This window comes from Cinclus cinclus, chromosome 3, assembly GCF_963662255.1.
Source record: "Cinclus cinclus chromosome 3, bCinCin1.1, whole genome shotgun sequence".
Lineage (NCBI taxonomy): Eukaryota > Metazoa > Chordata > Aves > Passeriformes > Cinclidae > Cinclus > Cinclus cinclus.
In genome coordinates this window covers 77,585,720-77,606,107 of record NC_085048.1, presented here as the reverse complement: position 1 = coordinate 77,606,107, position 20,388 = coordinate 77,585,720, and the positions used below count along the sequence as shown (strand labels likewise).

General features: G+C 36.2%; 1 protein-coding gene across 3 annotated transcripts in view; it reads right to left on the bottom strand.

Annotated features, from left to right (window-relative positions):
• Window positions 1-2,196: 2,196 nt before the first annotated feature.
• The window catches only part of STRN (striatin), a 62,604-nt gene continuing 44,412 nt past the window's right edge, over window positions 2,197-20,388 (bottom strand). Inside the window, exons 9-18 of one of the 3 annotated variants that reach the window (XM_062490258.1) lie at window positions 19,781-19,924; window positions 17,568-17,704; window positions 13,049-13,224; window positions 12,031-12,078; window positions 11,233-11,354; window positions 10,208-10,375; window positions 7,747-7,887; window positions 5,386-5,493; window positions 4,465-4,551; window positions 2,197-4,378 (exon numbers count right to left, since the gene is read on the bottom strand). In XM_062490258.1, coding sequence (XP_062346242.1) covers window positions 4,209-4,378; window positions 4,465-4,551; window positions 5,386-5,493; window positions 7,747-7,887; window positions 10,208-10,375; window positions 11,233-11,354; window positions 12,031-12,078; window positions 13,049-13,224; window positions 17,568-17,704; window positions 19,781-19,924 — 1,301 coding nt within the window. In that variant the 3' untranslated portion in view covers window positions 2,197-4,208. The remainder of the gene's footprint in view (window positions 4,379-4,464; window positions 4,552-5,385; window positions 5,494-7,746; window positions 7,888-10,207; window positions 10,376-11,232; window positions 11,355-12,030; window positions 12,079-13,048; window positions 13,225-17,567; window positions 17,705-19,780; window positions 19,925-20,388) is intronic. The other 2 variants (XM_062490259.1, XM_062490260.1) reach the window with 2 other exon arrangements.

The window sequence follows — 20,388 nt, the reverse complement described above, 5'->3', positions numbered from 1 at the left end:
CCAATAGTTATGCCTGCTTTTGTGCCCACTAAACACTACTGAAAAAACATGAGCTTACAGAAATTGCTGCTCCCCAAAATTACACTGCTAAAATCTAAGGAGCCAGGGAAAGGGGACACATCTGTGATCCAAAATATGTACTGAAAAGGTGGTGTAACTAAGTCCTTTATGTCTCACACATTTATTCAAAAGAACAAGGTCTCTTGTTACTTTAAATTCACAACTGAAAAACAGTGTTGTATGACCTAAACACAAAGCTGTATAGTGAACATCACACACTTAATCAAATTACATGGGACTTCTTTAACATGTTATTTGAAAATATACATCCTAAAAAAAACCAGCCTACAGTATATGGCACTGGCTTCTTGCTAAAGAACATATTTAAATGTTCTTTATAAAATAAAGATGAATGAGATGAAAGTAGTGAATCTTTTATGTGAAAATTTTCTCTCTGAGGCCCAAAAATAAATGAAGACACTAGGATTTTGTAAAAGAGACACAACATATCTAGAACTTCTTCCAAGCTACACTAAATCATTCTGTGCAAGCGTTTTGGTAATTGAATCAAACATGTGAAAGCAAACAGCCCAGTGAAGTAAATTAAGAGTAAAAGTGAGAGTATTTAAACCCAGTGGACCAACTTTCAACATACAAAAGGACTGAAAATTCTCTCATTGAATTAGTTAGTAAAATCAAAATCATTAGCACAGGCTAACATACACAAAAAATTATACGAGCTAACCATAAAAAAACTATCATGTAAATTAGATATGGGAAAATTAGTAATGGCAAAATACTGTATTACTGATATTGCAGAAAAATGTTTTTTCCAAGAATAAGCCTTGGGTCCAGTTTTTGTTTACACTTTCAATAAACATATGTATCACACTAATGAAAGCTAATAATTATACTGAACCAGGAAGAACTGCACATAAAAGGGGAACAAATAAAATAATTTAGTGCCCTCAGAGGTCAGAAGTTCAAAGCTTGTAAGATCCAGGATAATCATGAAATAGGAATTAAGTCTCTAGCGGCAAAAGAATAATAACGTACTAAAAGTGAAGAAGAAACTTGAAAAGCAGCAATGCTCAAATGTTATTTAAAGGACTTGTCATAAATAAGTATGATTTAAGTTTGTCAAACATCAGACATCAAAAGCTTGGTTTTCCTATACAAAAGCATTGCATTACACAGGATAAAGCCAACCGAGTAACAACCATACTTAACAGATGACCCTCAGACTAAGTCCAACAAATAATGCATGTGGAATGGTGGTATGGGCAACAATTTTTGGAGAATTGAGCTTAAAGGATGAAAACAAGAAAATGTTGTGCAAAAAAAGCAGACTAAAAAAATAGTTTCAAGAAAGCAGAAAGGAATGAAAATATACAGAAAGAACCAGTGTGTGCATGCAGGTTCCAAATTACAAAGACTCTGAAGAATTATGTAAAATGGCACAAAACATGGCTTGGAATACTGGCATGAAGTTACTAAAAAGAGCTACTAAATATCACATAAATCCTCCTGACAGTGAGCTGTAATCATTGAAAAACTCTTCAAAAGGAAGCCTAATTGTTTTAGAACATATTAAATCTCACTGGCTAAGACAATATTAAAATGCACAAGTCTACAACCCTGCTTTAGCAAGCAGATGGACTAGATAACCTAAATAATTTTTTCAACCCTATCTCCTATGATGATGCTCAGAAGATCTGACAGGCTCATGCACAATACCCTGCAGTCCTACAAGTATGTGAGCAAGTACAGTAAAAAGACATTGACATCAATTATGAAGACAAGCACAAAAATATATATATTCCACAACCTCTTCATAAGGCTACATTTGTTTTGTTTTGTTTTTTAAAGGCACCTCATCCTCTAGCTATTGCCAGCTTTAAAAAAAAAAAAATCACTTTTCAGTTCGAGCAAGAGCTCAATAGTGAGAAGGAAACATCTTTCAATTCACATTTGAACAGCCACTTCTTACATTCCAATTGTAATCAGAATGACAGTCTTTAAAAACAAGCATGCTGGCCTATTAGTTTTTATATACAGCAATTTAAACAACTGTGACTACATATTGTATTGTGTAAGCAAAAGCACAACATTCATTTCATACTCACACCATTATCCTTTGTATACACAAACTCAAGAGAACTCTTAATACTAAAACATTAAAATGCACCCATGGAGTCTTCCCTTACTAGACACATTTAATACATGTTTACAATATATATACACATATATAATATACATAACTTTTAGATTTTTTCAAATAAATCTTTGCAATTTTATCTTCAAAAAGAAATAAAATAATGACACTGAAAGAATATGAGTCAAGTACACAGAACTCTCACAAAGTTGAATGCTCAGTTTTGCAGCCAAGTTTCCTCCTTTTCATCATAACCAAAACATTTTATAAAAACTAAATAATCTGTATTATTATTGTAGTCGTCTGTTTCATGGTAAAAGCTCTAATCATATCTAAGGAAATATATTGCATATCAATATAGTGAAGTGACATATGTGAATATTCTGAGCAATAAAAGGTATTCCAGGATATTTTAGCAGTACATATGTGTTGCAGGCTCAAACAGCACAGGTCACCTTTTTATTCTAAACAATATACTTGGTTTAAACTCTGAGATTGACTTCAAATGTGGTCCCATCCCCAAATGGCACTCTAAAAACAACATAGTCAAACCTTATGTTGATATCTTTCAATGACTCCTGCTTATGAAGTGTCAGTTTAAAGGTAAAGATTTATGTATCAGTTTCCAGTCTTAACCTCAGGCTAGTATATGAAGAGTTGCACTGGGTTCTTTCCTACTCATATCTGCACCAGAAATCAACTCCAACAGAAATTCTGCTTCCACTCCCATCAGAGAAAATCATGCTTATGAATAGTAATAATTCTGATGATGACACATAACAGAAAAGAATCCACTCACCTTCCTTTAAGAAGGGATAAAAAGACTAACAGATTGGATTAGAAATTATTTGTCAAATCAACAGAGAAGCTCTGAATAGATAAACAAAGCACATCTGTTGAGTAATTACAAGAAGGGCTCATTCTTCATATAATCCAATCAATGGCACATACACCCAGTAAAGTGGACAAAGTAAAAGTCCCTCAAATGGTGCAGCTGGGAAATAACTCTAGCAGTAGCAGAATCTCTCAAACTGATGGAACTTTGTATAGTTCCTACCTATTTCACTAAAAGGACTCATACAAAGCATCAGATTTAATCTTCAAACAAAGTATTTCACTGCTATCCTTAATGCCCAGAATGATACCCTTTTTTTTTTAAGCAGGAACAGAAAGAGAAGATGAATGTTTGATAGCTAAAGTTGTAGGACAGCTTCTTTGGAAAGCCTTGTGGTAATTTCTTGTGCCAGATCTCCAAGAATAAACAGCATTAAAATCTGAATAAGTTAAATTTGCTACTACAGTATACACAGACTGTGTCAGTCTGTTGTTAATTGGGATTTAGACTAAAGGCTCAGTTTCTAGCCATACGCTAATACAGTCTTAAAAATATTATATAAATTCTTTTGCAAACTAAATATTTACTGAGAAACATGGAAGACGCAACAGAAACTTTACTGCATTTTAATTTATGTTAGCAATTTGTCTTCCTTTAATTGCATTTATCTTAGGCTAGCAGCCAGGTGGCTGAGATTAACTATCCACTACTGCTCTCTGAACAAGATCTACTTAATTCATACCAAAGGGATGACAAAGTGCCTCTCACATGATATGAGCATGTGTACTGACTTTGAATCACTTTTTCCAGGTGATTTGAGTACATTAAGATTCCTCAATGAGAAGCATCTTAGGAAGTTTCCCTCTTTTCCTACTCCCTGATGCAATTAGACCCCTTCTTTCCAGTACTCCATTTTATTAATAGGGAATATGTAGACCTAGTTTCACCCAAGGCCTGCCTGGACGAAAATTCACACCCTCTAAATAAAAGCTTTTTTTTTTTAACTATTTGAAACTGAGAGATTTCAAGCTCTCAGCACCAGCTGAGCTCACAGAAACCAGAACAAATGTCAATTTAGAAAACAGCACCCTGCAAAACTAAACACTTACAAACATTCTCTGAATTATAGGGCAAGATAAAACAACTCATGCCCTCCTCTTCTCTTTTGTGCAGCTGGTTAAATATATACAAAGCTAAAGTTGAATGGGAAGCACTCTGTCATACAAACACTTTAGCCAGGGCATCTGCTCCTGCACTGGCAATATAACATTTGGATGGGTGGAATGCCACATCATGAATGGACTCATCAAATTTTTTGCGATGAGCAGTAAATTCTTGAATGCAGGTCTTGCTTTCAAGATTCCACAAGCGAATCGAGCAGTCGTGGCCTAAAGAAAGGGAAAACAGTTTTCTTTATAATTTGCATGCCTGCCACCATTATGAGAAAAAGGAAATGAAATCTGAATGTACTTACTGCCAGACATCAAATACAAGCCATTCGGATCAACAGCTAAACTTGTAACTGCATCTAAGTGAGCCACCATGGAGTGTATCAGTTTTCCTTTGAAAGAAAAGATTTATTTATGTTATTGTCTGCAGTTAACTTTGTTATCTGAGTTCACTGCTTATGACTCTATCACAGCTGATATAAACAGAAGATCTTGTCCAATGACTGAATTATTAAAATTATACGAGAAGTCAGTATTTTAATGTTTACAGTTCCCAAGAACCACAATAGCAGTATCATCAACATATATGAGACCTTTGCTTTAAGCCACCCTGACACTGCAATCACTGTGCATTTTAAATATATGCCCCTTAAGCAAATTAAGTGAGTTCTCAAGTAAGATCTCGAATGGGAAGGAAGGCAGGGACTGAGCATACTAAAAGCAATTAATATAAACTACATGGGAATAGGGGATAATGTTAATTGTCTCAGAGAGAATTAATGTTTTATCACAGCTTATTATAATCACAGCAGTGATTTCATGTCAAAAATTAGAAATCATGGGTCAAATGTGGCAGAGGTCTAGGAAGCACTAAAGGACTGCCAGAGGTTCCTGCTTTCAAGAGCAAAATAATACAGACAACCAACAGAAGAAACATAAGAACATGCTGATTTTGAAAACGATGCCTTTCATGTTAAGTATTTATAAATCCTATACATAGGGCTTTTAAAAGAATGGACAGAGAGATTCAAGTTCTTTATCACTTTGCCAACAAAGGTTTAAGTGGGCTGGTAATCTTTAGACTTGGTGATGAGAGATTTCTGCTACAGAGTCTATCCAATTCTTGACATACCTCATTTGTGTGTATAATATTGACCATAAAAAAATTGGAATATTATTTATATTATACAATGGCTATGGCTAAGAACGGCTGGAAAGATGCGTACCTGTATTGTTGTCATAGAATTTGATATGTCTGTCTTCATGAGCAGTGATACTAATTGGAAGAGTTGGATGGCTGATGACTCTGTTTATCTGACAGGAAGAACTGACTGCTAAGAAAAAACCCATACACATCAGTTTATATAAATTGCTACGTTCTTTGAAAGATTGCTACTAAGAAATAAATATGTAATCAATCTAAATTGTGAAATACTTCTTACATATATATCCTGGAAATTCTCAGCTAGCACCTTATGTTATGCACTTTCCTCTAAAATACTTTCCAAACTACACAGGACAGAGACATATATGAAACATATGTATGCCAAATAAGGTCCAGCTTTTGGACATGGCTTTTATATAAGCACATCACGCAAAAATGTGAAACCAAAAACTGAGTGAGAACACCTCATTCACACACATTACTCCCCTTGCCAAGTCAAATTTTCTCCGTAACATACAGGACAGGAAAATAAACACTGCAGGCAGTATGTTTGAAGCAAACAAAATCTACCTCTTATTATCTGACATATATGTATTGAAATTACTGTTTAAAAAAAGGATGCTAGACTATTCACAGGAGAGTCAGTTTCCTCACCTTCAGTAGTTCTGAAATAGCATGCATATATATATAGATAGATATACACACACACAGAGGAAAAAAGGTACAGGAATTTTCTGATTAGAAATCCAGGCATTGCTGTGATACACAGGTTAATGCAAGAGGGGTCTTAAGAGGCATAGATTATGACAAAACCCACAAACAGTCATTACACAGAACATCAAAATACAGATATTGTCTTTCATGTTGACTGTATTTAGCTAAATTGCTTCCAAAGAACATTCACATCATTTATTCAAACTTCTTACTAAAATAAACAAAACAGAATACTACTGAAGGTTCACTTGCTATTAAAATGGCAAAAATTTCATTTTACACTTTTCTATAAAATCTGAACCATAAAGCAGTATCAACACCCACAGGACACTTAGAAATTATGAAAGCATAAATTAAGGAAAAAAACTCCGCATTCATATTATTAAACTCTCCTAAAATTACCAAAAATTATTAAAACGTGAATCCTCATTGTAGCCAACCATCCTCAAGTTTGAAGATGCAAAGCAGAGGCTTATACTGAGCAGCAGAGTCTCTTAGTGTGGTAGGGCATTTCAGGTGATATTTTCCTCTTGTCTAGTTTTTGCAGAAATAATAATTTATTTCTTTAAAACATACGTAAGCTTTATAGTACTGTTACATAAATACAGATACTAAACAGGGACTGCTGGTTGCCATACCCTAAGGAACATTACAGAATTACAGCAAGGAGGAGGAGGTGAAAAAAAATAGAAGGGTGAAGGGGAAGGAAGAAGAAAGGTGGCTTCCACTGAATTGCATTAACTAACTTAGAATTGGCTTTTTTAGAGAAAAACAAAGATGTGTGTTAAAAGAAGAAATCCAGCACAGTAAGGAATAATCTTTAAAGAAGAGATACGGCACTTCCCATTTGCTCTTATAAAATGACCATCATTTAAATATTTTAAAACATACAAACAAAGCCAACAAGAATGGCTTACTCCTTTTTAAAAAATGCAATTAAATAGTAGAATTCAGTGACATAAAACCTTAAGGGTGGGGGAAGATAGCAAAATTTTAGAAGACTCGATGTTTTACCATTGTGGCCTGAATATGAAACCTTATGCTTCAGCTCATTCTGGTCTCTTCTGTAAAGGCATGACAAAATAATTTACTGATACCAGGCCCTTCACAGTAATACTGGTCACTGCCATGATCCAAGGCATTATATGGGACCTTGTGAATTAATACACTTTCAGAGGAGCTTTGCTTTCCTCCTACAGTGAAATTTCAACTAAAGCCCAAGTCCAAATGAGCCAAGAGTGCAACAAAACTTAGAAGATGGATACCTCTGAGGAAAAATAAAATAGAATTGACATACACTCCCAATTTTTAAATAAATTTAACATCCATTTTTCCTGATACTGCCTCTATTTTGCAATTTTGGACTAAAGAGATATATTGAATCTGCAAAGATCACAAAGCTGTATTAAAGAAACTTACGCTTTTTCTCATGCTACTACCCTTTGAAGAGGAATTCAGAGTGTGAGCTTGTTTCTTCTATCTTATTTCAAAAGTATGCACACTCTTCTGCTACTGCAATACCCATGAGGTCTGTTGTAGTAGCAACAATTTACTGTTCTATCTCAGAACACAGCTTTTAACATAATTCATCTTCTCATTTCTCATGACACTGCCTGATTCTTTGGAAACACCGAAAAGATTATCAACAGTATCAATCTCAAACAAATAATGTTTTTTCCTCTGGTTGGTTTGGGACTTTGATACATACTAGTATCCACACTGGACTCCAGGGTAAGAATCCGTTGCCGCGTCTCCATGTTAAAAATGCTAGTGTGCCCACTGTTAAATGATGCTACCATGAGGCTTGGGTCACTGCTCACAAGGTCTACTGATGAAGGGATTCCCATTTCTAGAAAACAATGTAGAAAATATGTAGTTGGTGTCAAGAAAATTTTTTAAAAATTAAACAAAAAATCCATACAAAAAAAGTAAGCACTTCAACATCAAAAGGATCACGATTATGAAAGGAAATGTTGCATTCTGAAATACAAATTATTCCAATCTAAATAGCTTTCCCTGTATGGTAACTCTTTTAATCCTATTTTTTTGGACATATGTATCAACAACTTTTCTTACTAAGATGCTGTATCTGGTACTGCAGCTGTGCAGAAATCTACTTTGAAATCAAGAAAGCAAGAGCTCCCTGGCTCCTTTTCCTTCCTTTAACTGTAACAGTAATTATCAAAAAAACTCCACCAAACTCCATTACTTTGAGTAAAAGGACATGAAACTGAAGTGGTACAACAACTGATATGACAGATTAATGTTTTTGTAATTAGCTTCCACAAAATCACAGCTCAAAAAACCACCAAAGTTCTCCAGGTGGAGATTTTGTACACTGGAACTGCTATAATGTAAAGTTATATAAATACATTATATTTTTATATATATACATATATATATATATATGTGTGTGTGTGTGTGTATATGTGTGTGTATATATATATGTGTATATATATGTGTGTGTGTGTATATATATAAAAATAAAATATGTATATATATTATACATACATTTTATATATATATATATATAGTATTTCAAAGCTCCTGTCTATTGTGGAATACATTTGATCCCCTTATAATGTAGCTATCTGCACACTACAGGACAGAAGGTAAAATCAACAAAGCTTGGGCATACGATATATCCCTTAGGATTTTTATCCTCAAATGTCCTGTTCACCACCTGCTTTGTGAAAGAACAAGACTAGTTGCAAAAGATGCCAGGAGGAGAAGGAGGAAAAGACACAGTGAGCAACTGAATTTTAAGCAACCTAATGTTGGATCATAAATTCAAGTAACAGAGGAATACTATCACATCCCTGTAAAGTCCCTAAAGATTCATGGGAGAAATATCTTTCTGAGACACAGGACCTCAGGAATATTTCTCAGGAATGGCAGTAATTACCTACAACTACTCAAAAAAAAAAAGCAAAAAGGATTGGTGTGAGAAGAAAACACAGTTTCTCAAGTGACCTTTTCTACCACTGACACGCATGTGTATCTGCAGCTTCCTGGTAAACCTACAATGGTTAATCTACAGGACTTGAATAATGAACAACAGATATTTTAGGGCGGGTTGTTCAAGGTTATCAATAAGCCATAGGAAAACTGAGTTTTCAGTCTTTGGACTTCGCAACTGGGCTTCATTCCAGTTTAGAATACAAAAAAGCCCTAATATTATCTCTGTGAGGCAAGACTACTCCTCCTTCCCACTTAGTTTAATAATTAAAAACAAAACAACTCACAGTAACTCTAACAGGAAGTTTTCAAAGCAGGCAGACAGTCAAGCTGGCAATAAGAAGTCTGCATATCTCGAGAAACATAGTTTTGCAAAAACTGAAGTACATTAAATGCTTTATTTTACTCACTCTGTTTTAATTAACGAGCAATGGCATATCTGACCAGCTTTACACTGTAATTTGACATGTCCGCTCAGCTGTGACAAGTTTTATTTTGCCTCAAAGTTTTTCTGAAGAGACAAGGAACTGTCTCAGTTCATGGGCTGTCTTTAATGACTATCAGCTCTAAGAGAGTTTGGCAATGTCAATGGGCTCATTCCGGAGCACTCTGACTCAGACAGGCAGCAACTTTCAGAAATTAGATTCTAACCAGTGGGATTTTTCACTTGTGCATGACATTCCAATAACTAACTGTAAAGGAGTTTTTTTTTTCAACTAATGGTGTTTAGAATCACCAGGTTATTGTTATTTAATTAACAGCAAACTCAGAAATTCAATTGGAATCTGTGTTAGAGAGGCACAAGGAACAAATCTGCGAGGTACAATGACACTGGCCTGAAATGAAACAGTGGTTACTCCAAACTTCCATTGGGGGATGAGAGGGCTTTTTATTCTGGACAAATAAAAAGAAAGGGCCAAGTGGAAACTCAAGTCTGAAGCTGAATTACGGAGTTAATACATCATCCTCCATGGTGCTAGCAACATCAGGAGATCATCTACAGCAGTTGGCTTTTAGATGTATCTAACTGTTTCCCAGCACATATTCAGGTAATGCCCAAGAAGGGTCACAAAATCTACTTTTCCCAAAAAAAACATTCATAAAGATACAGAACTCAGAAAGAAGTGCAAGAAGTATTTCTATTCAGTAGCCAATTACGTCAGTCTGATCAGTGCTGTTCATGAACTTCAGGGTAGGGAGAATTTCTGTACCTTGATTATCATTAAATATATTGAGAGCTGGAGCAATTTCTGTAGCTTTCCATAAACGTATAGTGCCGTCTGCTGAGCAGGACAGCAAACGCTGGTGAGCTCCACTGTAAACCAGACCCCACACTGCATCTGTATGGCCTACAAAAGCACCTCTTAGAACAGAAGGATCTGTGAACAAAACACAACAAAACACATTTCAAAACAAAACCTGAATTAAGTCAATAGCTGTATCTTAGCCTGTGTTTAGACACCAACCTTTGGAAGATAATCCATAAAAAAACCCCAAGATCAATCATATCACAACAATATAAAAGTCTTAATTATTCTGGCATTAAGATGTTTGAATTTCAGCAGCATATGTGACATTCAACTACCCAGTTTACAATTAAAGGGACAAAACAATGCTTCAGCAGAAGAGACAGTACTGAATTTGGCAAAACACATTTCACTATTAAAATTCACCTTCAAAAGGCCATTAATGCCACAGCAGTCCCTTTTATGCAGAAGTTAGTTTGGAGGCCAACTGCATCTGAAGCTACCAGAAGTGAAAAATAAATCATAAAATCCAGACACAAGGCTGAAATCCACTTAGATCTAGTGAATTTTACTGAACTGGGCCTTTTTTAGCTGCCTCTAGCCAACATGAACAGCTCTGGTCTCAGATTATAAAACCTTTTTATCTCAACTCCACAGAAAATTGTCAAAGAAAAGAACACTAAATAGACACTTCCTGTGCCTGCCAAATTATCAGTTTTAGACCTGTACTTTTAAAACCTGTACTTTAGACTATCTGTTTCTTGAAACTGTGATGAGATCAAGGCCTTTTTTAAGAAAATGACATTTTATCTTGCCATCAAGCAGCATCAGCATTAAAACAAAAAGGCACCTTAAGTAATTGAAGATAACATTCTATTTGGTCTTTTAAACTTTCACAGAAGCATTGTCTACAAATTACACTGTTTGAGTGACATAACATTACTGTCACTGAACTGATCATTTCACTGCTGCATGTGACAGCAACCTACCGTAAGAGTCATAGGGGTCGATGTTTGGGTTGGTTGTGTTCCAGCCATGGATGAGGCCATCCGTTCCCCCGCTGTAGCACTGTTCTCCATTACTGCTCATCACCACACAGAGCACTGGTCCACTGGAAGAAAGCCCCAAAGAAACTCTGACTATTAACATTTTCATTACATGAAATGCAATGTCAACCTTCAGAATCCTCAAATTTCCATGCAAGATAGAATTCACTTGCTGCATGGATTGCAACAAAAATTCTGCATAATGAAATCATACACTACAAGACTTCCCACAAAAATATCCTCCACTGTATCTAGTAACACAACTACAATCAGGACAATAAATCATTATGCACACAAAATGTGAAGAGCATCACAATTTAGTATTTTATATTTCACCTAAACATATTTTTTCTCTTTTCAAAAGATTTCAAAAGATAAGGCTCTTTCATGATATCATCTCAGTAGATTAAATTAATTGCATTCATTCTTCTTCAGCTTCATTCCACATATGCAAGTATGTAGCAAAAAGGCAAAAGCTGCAATGAGGAGCAGAACACCTAATCAAATTTGAACTCTAAGATTTGTAGGTTTTTAATTTTAAAATTGTGGTTTATCTGACTTCAGACACAACTATGGAGAAAGGCGAAGAACACATGCAGATATTCTGAACAACATGAGAACAAAAAGTGTCACATGAAATCAGTAACTGATAAGGTGGAAATTATTTTTTAAAAAATTCTCTTTCTGTTTAAAAATCATATCTTTCTCAAAATATGACAGTATTTCTCAGGAAATACTTACTTATGTGCTCGGAAGGTATATATTGGCTCTACATCAAGAGAAGCACTCCTAAATGAAGTATGAAAAAAATGTTAACATGTATACCATCTTATACAATGCTTTACAAAAATGTGCCAGAATCACTAAATTCTTATAATCCCTGCTACATCTTTTGCAGTGTTTTCCCATAAGTTCCTCTCCCAACATGATTTCTCACATGTCTAGGAACTATCTGCAGTCTTTCAAAACACAACAGGATTTGTGGTTTGTTTTTTTTTTTTTTAAGACCTTCAAGGTAGCTCAAAGACCCATCAAACAAGTAGGTAGGTACATCAGTGGAGCAGAAGGAATGGAGAGACATCAGCATCACATGGAATGCATCATTAATTATTCCTATTAGAGCAAAAGAGTTTTGGGCTCATAGTTTTTCTATCAACACTCAAGTGCTTCCAAATTTGCTGCTCTGGACATTTATCTGCCCAAGGGAGAACACTGTGTTATGACCAGATCTCCTCAATAATGTGATATACTCCCTTAACCACATCAGCCCCACTAGGAATTTCCTCTCATTTCTGCAAATTCCCAGCAATTTGCAAGAGACAGTGAATAAAGGAACTTGCCAACATCTCAGTTTCAAGCTGTACAGATGCATATGCATGTATGTGTATACATACACATGCATATATATATATATAAATGCATCCTATACATTTATATACACATGCAAGCACACTAACAGGCCGCATCCAAATATTTTCACTAGTAAATTAATTTGTCATGTTATTTGCAAGGAAAATATAAAACAAGTGAATGGTTTTCCTCTTCACAAACAAAACACATTCACAAACACACACGGATTTTTTTTCTGGCATTCTTTAGGCATCTCCACCCTTCTCTGAAAGCTTGTTTTCCTACTCTAAAATTCAGGGAACACTTTCCATTAACTGCAAGGGCATTCAGTGAAGTAGTATCTGGTGGGGGGGGGGGGTGTCTTCATAAATTAAAATTTGTTTTGAATAAAAGAAAGAAAAAATCTTACTTTTTTGCTGGGGCTGTTTTTTGTAAATTCCACATTTTTAATGTATGGTCCTCTGAAGCTGTTATTAAGACTGGTTCAACCGGATGAAAAGCGAGACCTCTTATTCCATCAAAGTGACTTCTTAATGTAAATTTGGGGTTCCAAGTCTTTCTCAATGCATCCTTATTGTTGGCTATCTAATAAAAAAAATGCCAAACTTGTAATTAAGCTGGAAGGCACAACGAAAGGAAGAAATCAAAAATTTAGTTTGGCATTTTCAGAAGATGTCAAATTACCTCACCCACTTTTCACAATACCCTGCTCTCAAACAACAGTCCACTTAACACTAACCAGGCACTTCAAAATGAGAACCAAGGTAGACATATTCCATACAAGTCATGTCGCATCCACAGTAATAAATTCTATACAAATCTGAAATACTCCAATGTCTGTAAAATTACACACTTTAAAAGCACTGATACTTCAATGAACTCACTTAAGTATTTAAAATTTGATCTATACCTACTGGCTCATTCACTTACAAAGTTCGGCTTGACTCAGCAAGTTGTGGTCCCTGAACATCCAAAGTACTACTGATATGGCACCTCTAAAGCAAAGATCTGAGAGAAACAGAAAGGTCTCTAGAAGCACAGAAAGGAACACACACAACCTAACTTATCCAGCTAAGGCAACACAAGCACTGTAATAATGCATGACAAGTAAAGTTTGACAGAAGAGGGGGGAAAAAAGGCAAAAAGGACTTGGCTACACACTAAGAATCTAACTGGCAGGCAATAAGGTATCATGTATGCAGACACAATTATTTGGCAATAAATGCATTTTAGAAGATCCAAAAAGAAAGCTTTAAAAAATAAGTTACTTCAATATTGCTCCTCTGATCAAATATTGACACAAAACACTGAACAGATTTTTCATTGTCAAACAACGTCATGAATTCAATTTACCTTTCCATAACCCCTGCTGATGGTGGCTATGGAAAAACCAAGGAAACAAACAATTGATGTGATAAACTGATGTTTATCTTATCACGTTGAAATCTAGAGATAATTCCAAATAATTTGTACCTTTAGCTGCAAAGGCAAGACAACTGTTTTGAACCACTCCAAGAAACATTTTATTCCGGGGACTGGGGGTGAAAGAGGAGGTTTAAGAACAGAAGTACTTTTGCTTAAGCTTTGTTACATCTGGATTTAAAAATAATAATAATAATATACATCAATTAAAAGGTTCTATGGATTTTAAACAAGGAGAAAGGAGCCGTAAAAACAGCAGGTTTAGTCTCATCATATTTCTTAGTAATGACATACTGCCTTGCTCAGGGAGACAAGTCAGTTTCTTTGCCAGTTTACTGAGCCAAGTTGGCTCAGTGAAGGAACAGACAAATGCTCGAGCTGGTACAAGGATGGGGCAGGACTGCACGGTTAGCAGCTCTGGCAGGTTTTCTGAAGACTGGCCAAGAAAATCTCAGCAAAAAGGGTACAAGATGTACAGATATCTGGAGAGGAATTTGGTTGCCTCAACATAGACACCTAACGCCAATAAGCTACAAAGACACCTCAGATGGACTAACAGTGAATTCCAGTTCTGGCAGGATAATATTCTGCATTTGTTTGTCTTTTATTCAAAAATGTCCTTCCAGAAGGAGTCCAAGACGGGTAGTCTATAAACTGGGAAGTAGATGGAGGGCAGTCCCAGCCAGCAGACCAGCAGCAGAGGTGGAAACAGATTCTAGCCCTGACACATCACCCACCTGGCTGCACCACATCACTCTACCCACCAGTCTTGCAAGCTGTGAGGCTGGTTACTCACACAGCAGGCAACCTTGTTCTGTCTCTCCCCACCAATATACAACAGTGAGGTAACCTGAGGCCTGAAAAACAGTTTGGGGGAATGCCAACCCCAAAATTAGCACCTGATCTGGATTTGCCACTTATAATAATATTTGTGTCTATACAAAATAAAAAATGAATTGAAAACAAATTGAAAACTAAAAACAAATTACATGCAATTGCAGGCACTTCTCTTGTTCAAACCTGTAAGAAATCAAACTGCGAAGTCCAAAACCTCCAAATCAATTTAAATGCCATGATTTTGTAGTTCAGTTACTCTTATCCAAAATCTACTATAATTTTATAAAGATGCTTAATCTATCCAGAAGGACTAGGGGAAAAACCAGAGCCAACCAATGTGAACATTTGTCAGGAATGTGTAAAGGAAGGAAAAAGAAAAGGCAGACCTTAGTGTATTGGCTTGCAATCTGAAAAATGTAATCTTATTAGATATTCTAAAAACCTATCTACAAAAGAAAAAATCTGTCTTTTAAGTAATAAATTCATTATTTCCATTACCAAGTGAAAACCATTCTTCAATTTACAGTCAAAGCAATATTTAAAAAACTGAAACCATGAAATGAGTTTAGAAGAATCCAGTAAAAATGTCACTGGGATGAATGGGATCGAAAATAGGTAAAGTGTCTGCCACTCTTGAAAGCAAATATATTTAAAGACTGATTCACATGATCTTTCAACTTAATTCTCCATGAGATTCAAAACTGACACTTAAAAATAACATACTAAACTTGCACTAATCATACCTGATTCACATTTGGCAGCCAGATGTGTGAAATAGTCCAAAACAGAAACATTATATTATCCATAAACTAAACTTACAATGTAGCTTGAAACAGAAACACCAGCCTTTTCATTTTGCTTCAATAAAGTGCACAGTACCAGAGCAAAGAGTTTTGCAAATGTTTTTTTTTTAATTGTCAGCACTGGAAAAAGGTAAGAGTTAAGGTAACCATGACTATGAATTCCTGATCACAGGACTTCATATAGGCACTGGACAAATGAACAAATAGAAGCTAGTATTCTCTACCATGCAGAAAAGGACTGGAGTGGATAAAGAAGCACTACTCCATAAATGAAAGGTGTTAGTTCAGGATACAGACACATGAACAAACACAACAGTTTATATGGACACTTGCACAATGAAGTCAAACAATGAAAGCATCTTGTACAGATGGGTTAGGTTTGTCATGTTCTCTGAATTTAAAATCCAGCCTTGGATTTTTAGGAGTACCTGTAACAGAAACTCATTTGTACATGACTGTATCCCTTCCTAAAGACACAGTTAGGGACAATTAGTAAAAACATTAAGAACTGAGCCCAAATTAGGAGATAATACTACAATACTGAATTTTAGCAGAAATGCTATGCACTCATTGCAATATTGGTGATTTGTAACATATCACATGTTCAGAAACTTGCTATAGTGGTGGGGCACATCTCTGCATTGGCACCCAAAACGTGCATAAGCTTTTATTAACCATGTATTTCATTGCTTTACAAGTACATACAGGGGTAGAACTTCAAAGTAAAGACCTGCATCTTATTTCTAAAGTCTCAGACTTCATTTGTGATGGCAAAATCCCAGAAAATGATTATTTAAGAGTCAGATTTACCGAAGGATAGTATTCTTTCTCATCACAGTCTTAAAAATTATCTCTGAAATCCCTCAACCTTGACACAGCTGGGCAATGCAATAGCAAGATTAATCTGAAGCTGACAAATCACACAAGAGCAGATGATTAAATTAATACCTGAAGTATCTTTTCCCAAGAAATCAGAAATACAGAAAAAAATTGCATAGAACTAAAACAATGCAATTTTAAGAAAGATTTTTTTTCATAAACAGTGCAAGAAAAATAAAGCTACATACATAGCCACAGAAGTGCTGGCCACAAAACCCTTCAAAGAATTCTGGTCCAGTTTCCCATTTGAAATGAAACTATTGCCCACATAATGTAATGTAACTCCAGAGCTCTGTCCCAGCCAAGTCCTGATTTCATCTCACAGGAGAGGGTTTCCACTGTTTCTATGAGCAAGCTGTTTCAATATCACCTACCACATAACTTTCTCCCCCAGTGTCTTAACTGAACCTTCCAAGCTGTAATTTGCTGCTGTTTTCTCCTGCCTTAATGCCTGGCACTATAGAGAAGCTTAGGTCTGTCATCCTTACAGGCACTCTTCTAATACCTGCAGGCTGCTATTCAAGCACTTGTCAGCCTCCTAGTAGCTGAGCAAGACTAGCTCCCTTAACATCTCCTCATCAGTCAGAAGCTGCGGGACTCTCTTCAATTTCTCTACAACCCTTTTGAAGTGGAATGGCCCAAAACTGCACACAGCCCATGTAAAAGGGACATAAGCGTCTCTCAATCTGCTGGCAATGATACTCCTAATTTTGCTAGGTCACTGGGGTTACATGAACCCCGCTGTACCACAATCACTAATTTACTTTATTTGCATGACATAGCAGGCACATGAGAGGAGAGGGGTTTGCAGAGAGCGTGAATGCTGCTGTGTATGGGAAGGACAGCTTTGTCAAGTAAAACTTTGTGACATCCTCTAGCAGCGTCATTTCAACTGGAGAAGGTTTTCTGCTGAGTCTACACACAAGTAACTTGTATCTGCCTTCAACAAGACAGAAGGGTGTTGAGTTACCATTAATAAACACTTACATCATAAGTCAGCGAATCTGCCTCGTTTGCTACAGTAAGACCTGCCAGTTCTCCAAGACCCAGCTCATTTTCAAGGGCTTCATCTGCTCCCATAATGAAAGATTTCCCTGAGGATGGAGGGAATGTTAAAGCTTCCACTGCAAGAAAACAAAACAAAACAAACAAACGAAAAAGATCCTGAAACACAGGTTTATACTATACTGTACAATAAAAGTGCATTTTCCACTTTAAGAATGCTGCAAATCTCTCAAGTAGCCACAGGAAAAAAGATACACAGAGATGCACAGAAAAACAACTATTCTAAGGATAATCACTGTACTTACCAATAAGCAGCACCCTCTAAACGCACCTACCCTTGAGGTGTGTGCAACTCCAGACAGTAAATGGAGCTAGCCACAGGCAGGAAGGGTGTGCTACCATTCATCCATATATAATGCACAAGTAACACAGAAAACACCTTCCCCAGCTCAGCCACAAAATATGCAAATAGGTGCTGAAGAAGCAACAAAAATGTAGATAAAAACAGGTGGTGGGAGCAGCCCAAATAAAAGGCCTTCAAGCACAGCTCTTTGATTAGGTCTTTTAGTTATTACCTTTTCACCACAAACATCTTTTACGTTCTCCACCCCAAGGACTACTGTTCTCTTTTCCTGTCTTTTAAACTCACAATGCAACATTTCACTCAACACACAATACACACAGGACATCAAATTTGAAATCTTACTGGAATAAAACAATGTGTGCCCAAAATATCATGGTGTCTCAGCTTTATAAAGCAATACACAGCTAATAGTAATACCAAACTCAGACTGGTGACAATCAGCTGTCCTTTTTTGTGAGAATCCATTTGAGTAAAATGGAATTAATTAAAAAACACATTACTGAAAGGACAGGAAAATAGAGCTCTGATAATATAGTTCTCAGTACCTGTGAGAAAAGTTGGAAAGGGAACATTCAACAAAAAATTCTTCCACTTCTCAAAGCGTTGCTAAGTTACCCCCTTCTTTCATAAAGAAAATCACTGAGCATGAAGGAAGCAGAACTACTGAGATCTTTGGTAACTATTCCACACACCAGGGCTTTTTATGCATCTTAATTATAACTTGGCCGACCTACTTTTTCACTCTCACTGAAAAACTGCTAAGTGGAACTTATGTTTTGAACATTTTTCAAAACACATATTTACCTTTTTAGTAGAGCACATGGTATCACAGAATCACAGAATGGTTTGGGTTGCAAAAGACCTTACAGATAATCATGCTCCAATACCCCACCATGGGCCGGGGTACCTTCCACTTGATGGGATTGTTCAAAGCACCATCCAGCTTGGCACTGAACATTTCCAAGGACAGGGCATCCACAACAACCTGTTCGGTGTCTCATTACCCTCACAGTGAAGAATCTCTTCCTAATATCCAATCTTCACCTGCTCTCTCCAGTCTGAAACCATTCTCCCTTGTACTGTCACTACATGCCCATGTAAGAAATCCCTCTCCAGCTCTCTTGCAGGCTCCCTTTAGGTACTGGAAGGTTGCTATATTTGACAAATTAATATAGTCTCATACACTATATGTTATTATGCCCTATATTATAGAAATTTAAATACTGAATCATGTAGATGACTTAGCATTTTTCAGACACAACAGTAGTGCTTCATTACAAAGAGGCATGTGTGGCTCTCCATACTTGGACTAGTCCCTATGAGAATTTTTCTCAATTTTTGGAACACATTATGGAAATTTATAGACTGGCATGCTGCAAGTTGTTCTATATGATTCACTACACAACCTCCACATGCTTTTGAAAGCTATAGTAAGGCACCTGTGTTTGTCTGCAGAGCATCTATCTTTGTACTTGGGAAAAAAGGACATGCTTGTGTGTGTGTATGTATACAAGCATACATTTAAAATTATGTCAATGGGAAAAAAAATGATGCTCTTATGTCCTCACAGTTTATGGTCCACACTTGTCTGCCAGGATTGAGCAAGTGATTTAGGATGGTCATATTACAAAGCCACTAAGTGCCAAATAATTTTTTTTTCCATCACTCTCGAAAGTATTCAGACAAGACTTGAACTTAGGTAGGTGTCTTGACCTTACCAATTCTGAATCAGAATTTGTAAAGTGCTTGGAAAGTCTTAGAGGATAATCCTTAAGAAGTAACTATAAACATCCACCCTCTATGAAGAGGTATGCCCTTTTTTAATATTTACCTTCATCCGTCCTGTTTATCTCATGTTCAATAAGCCTTGAGCTACTGGGCCTAGAAGAAGGTGCAACAGATGGCTGTAACGAAGGGAGATCATCAACATCTCTCAAGTTTGCAAGCATATCTTGCAGCTTTGACCTGTTGGGCCCTAACCAGAAAAAAACAAAAAAATTAAAGGGTTTAGGCATAGTTCACAATGACACTGCTTATATCAGATATGCTACAGCAGCACATGCAACAATGGATCCTACCTTGCATTATGACATTACCACAGAAAAACTAATGAGCACTTATTTCAGCAGTAACTAATCATCCAGCATGAAATGAATTTCCAGAAGAAAGTGACAGAAGCAACTGAGAATTGTGAACGCACAATACTCCCCATATGTATGAACTCATAGAGCTACTTGTACGGGATGCTGAAGAATGCCACCAAACTGAGTCATACTTTAGATTATTAGAATATTTACTTTGCTAAAACAATAGCTGATATCTGTGGATATTTTAGAATTTGTGCATCAGGTACTTTGTGCAGCATATTCTTATGACAACATTTTAATTTAAATTTATTTGTGCAGTAGTGTAGAATCGTGAACTATATAATCCAAAAAG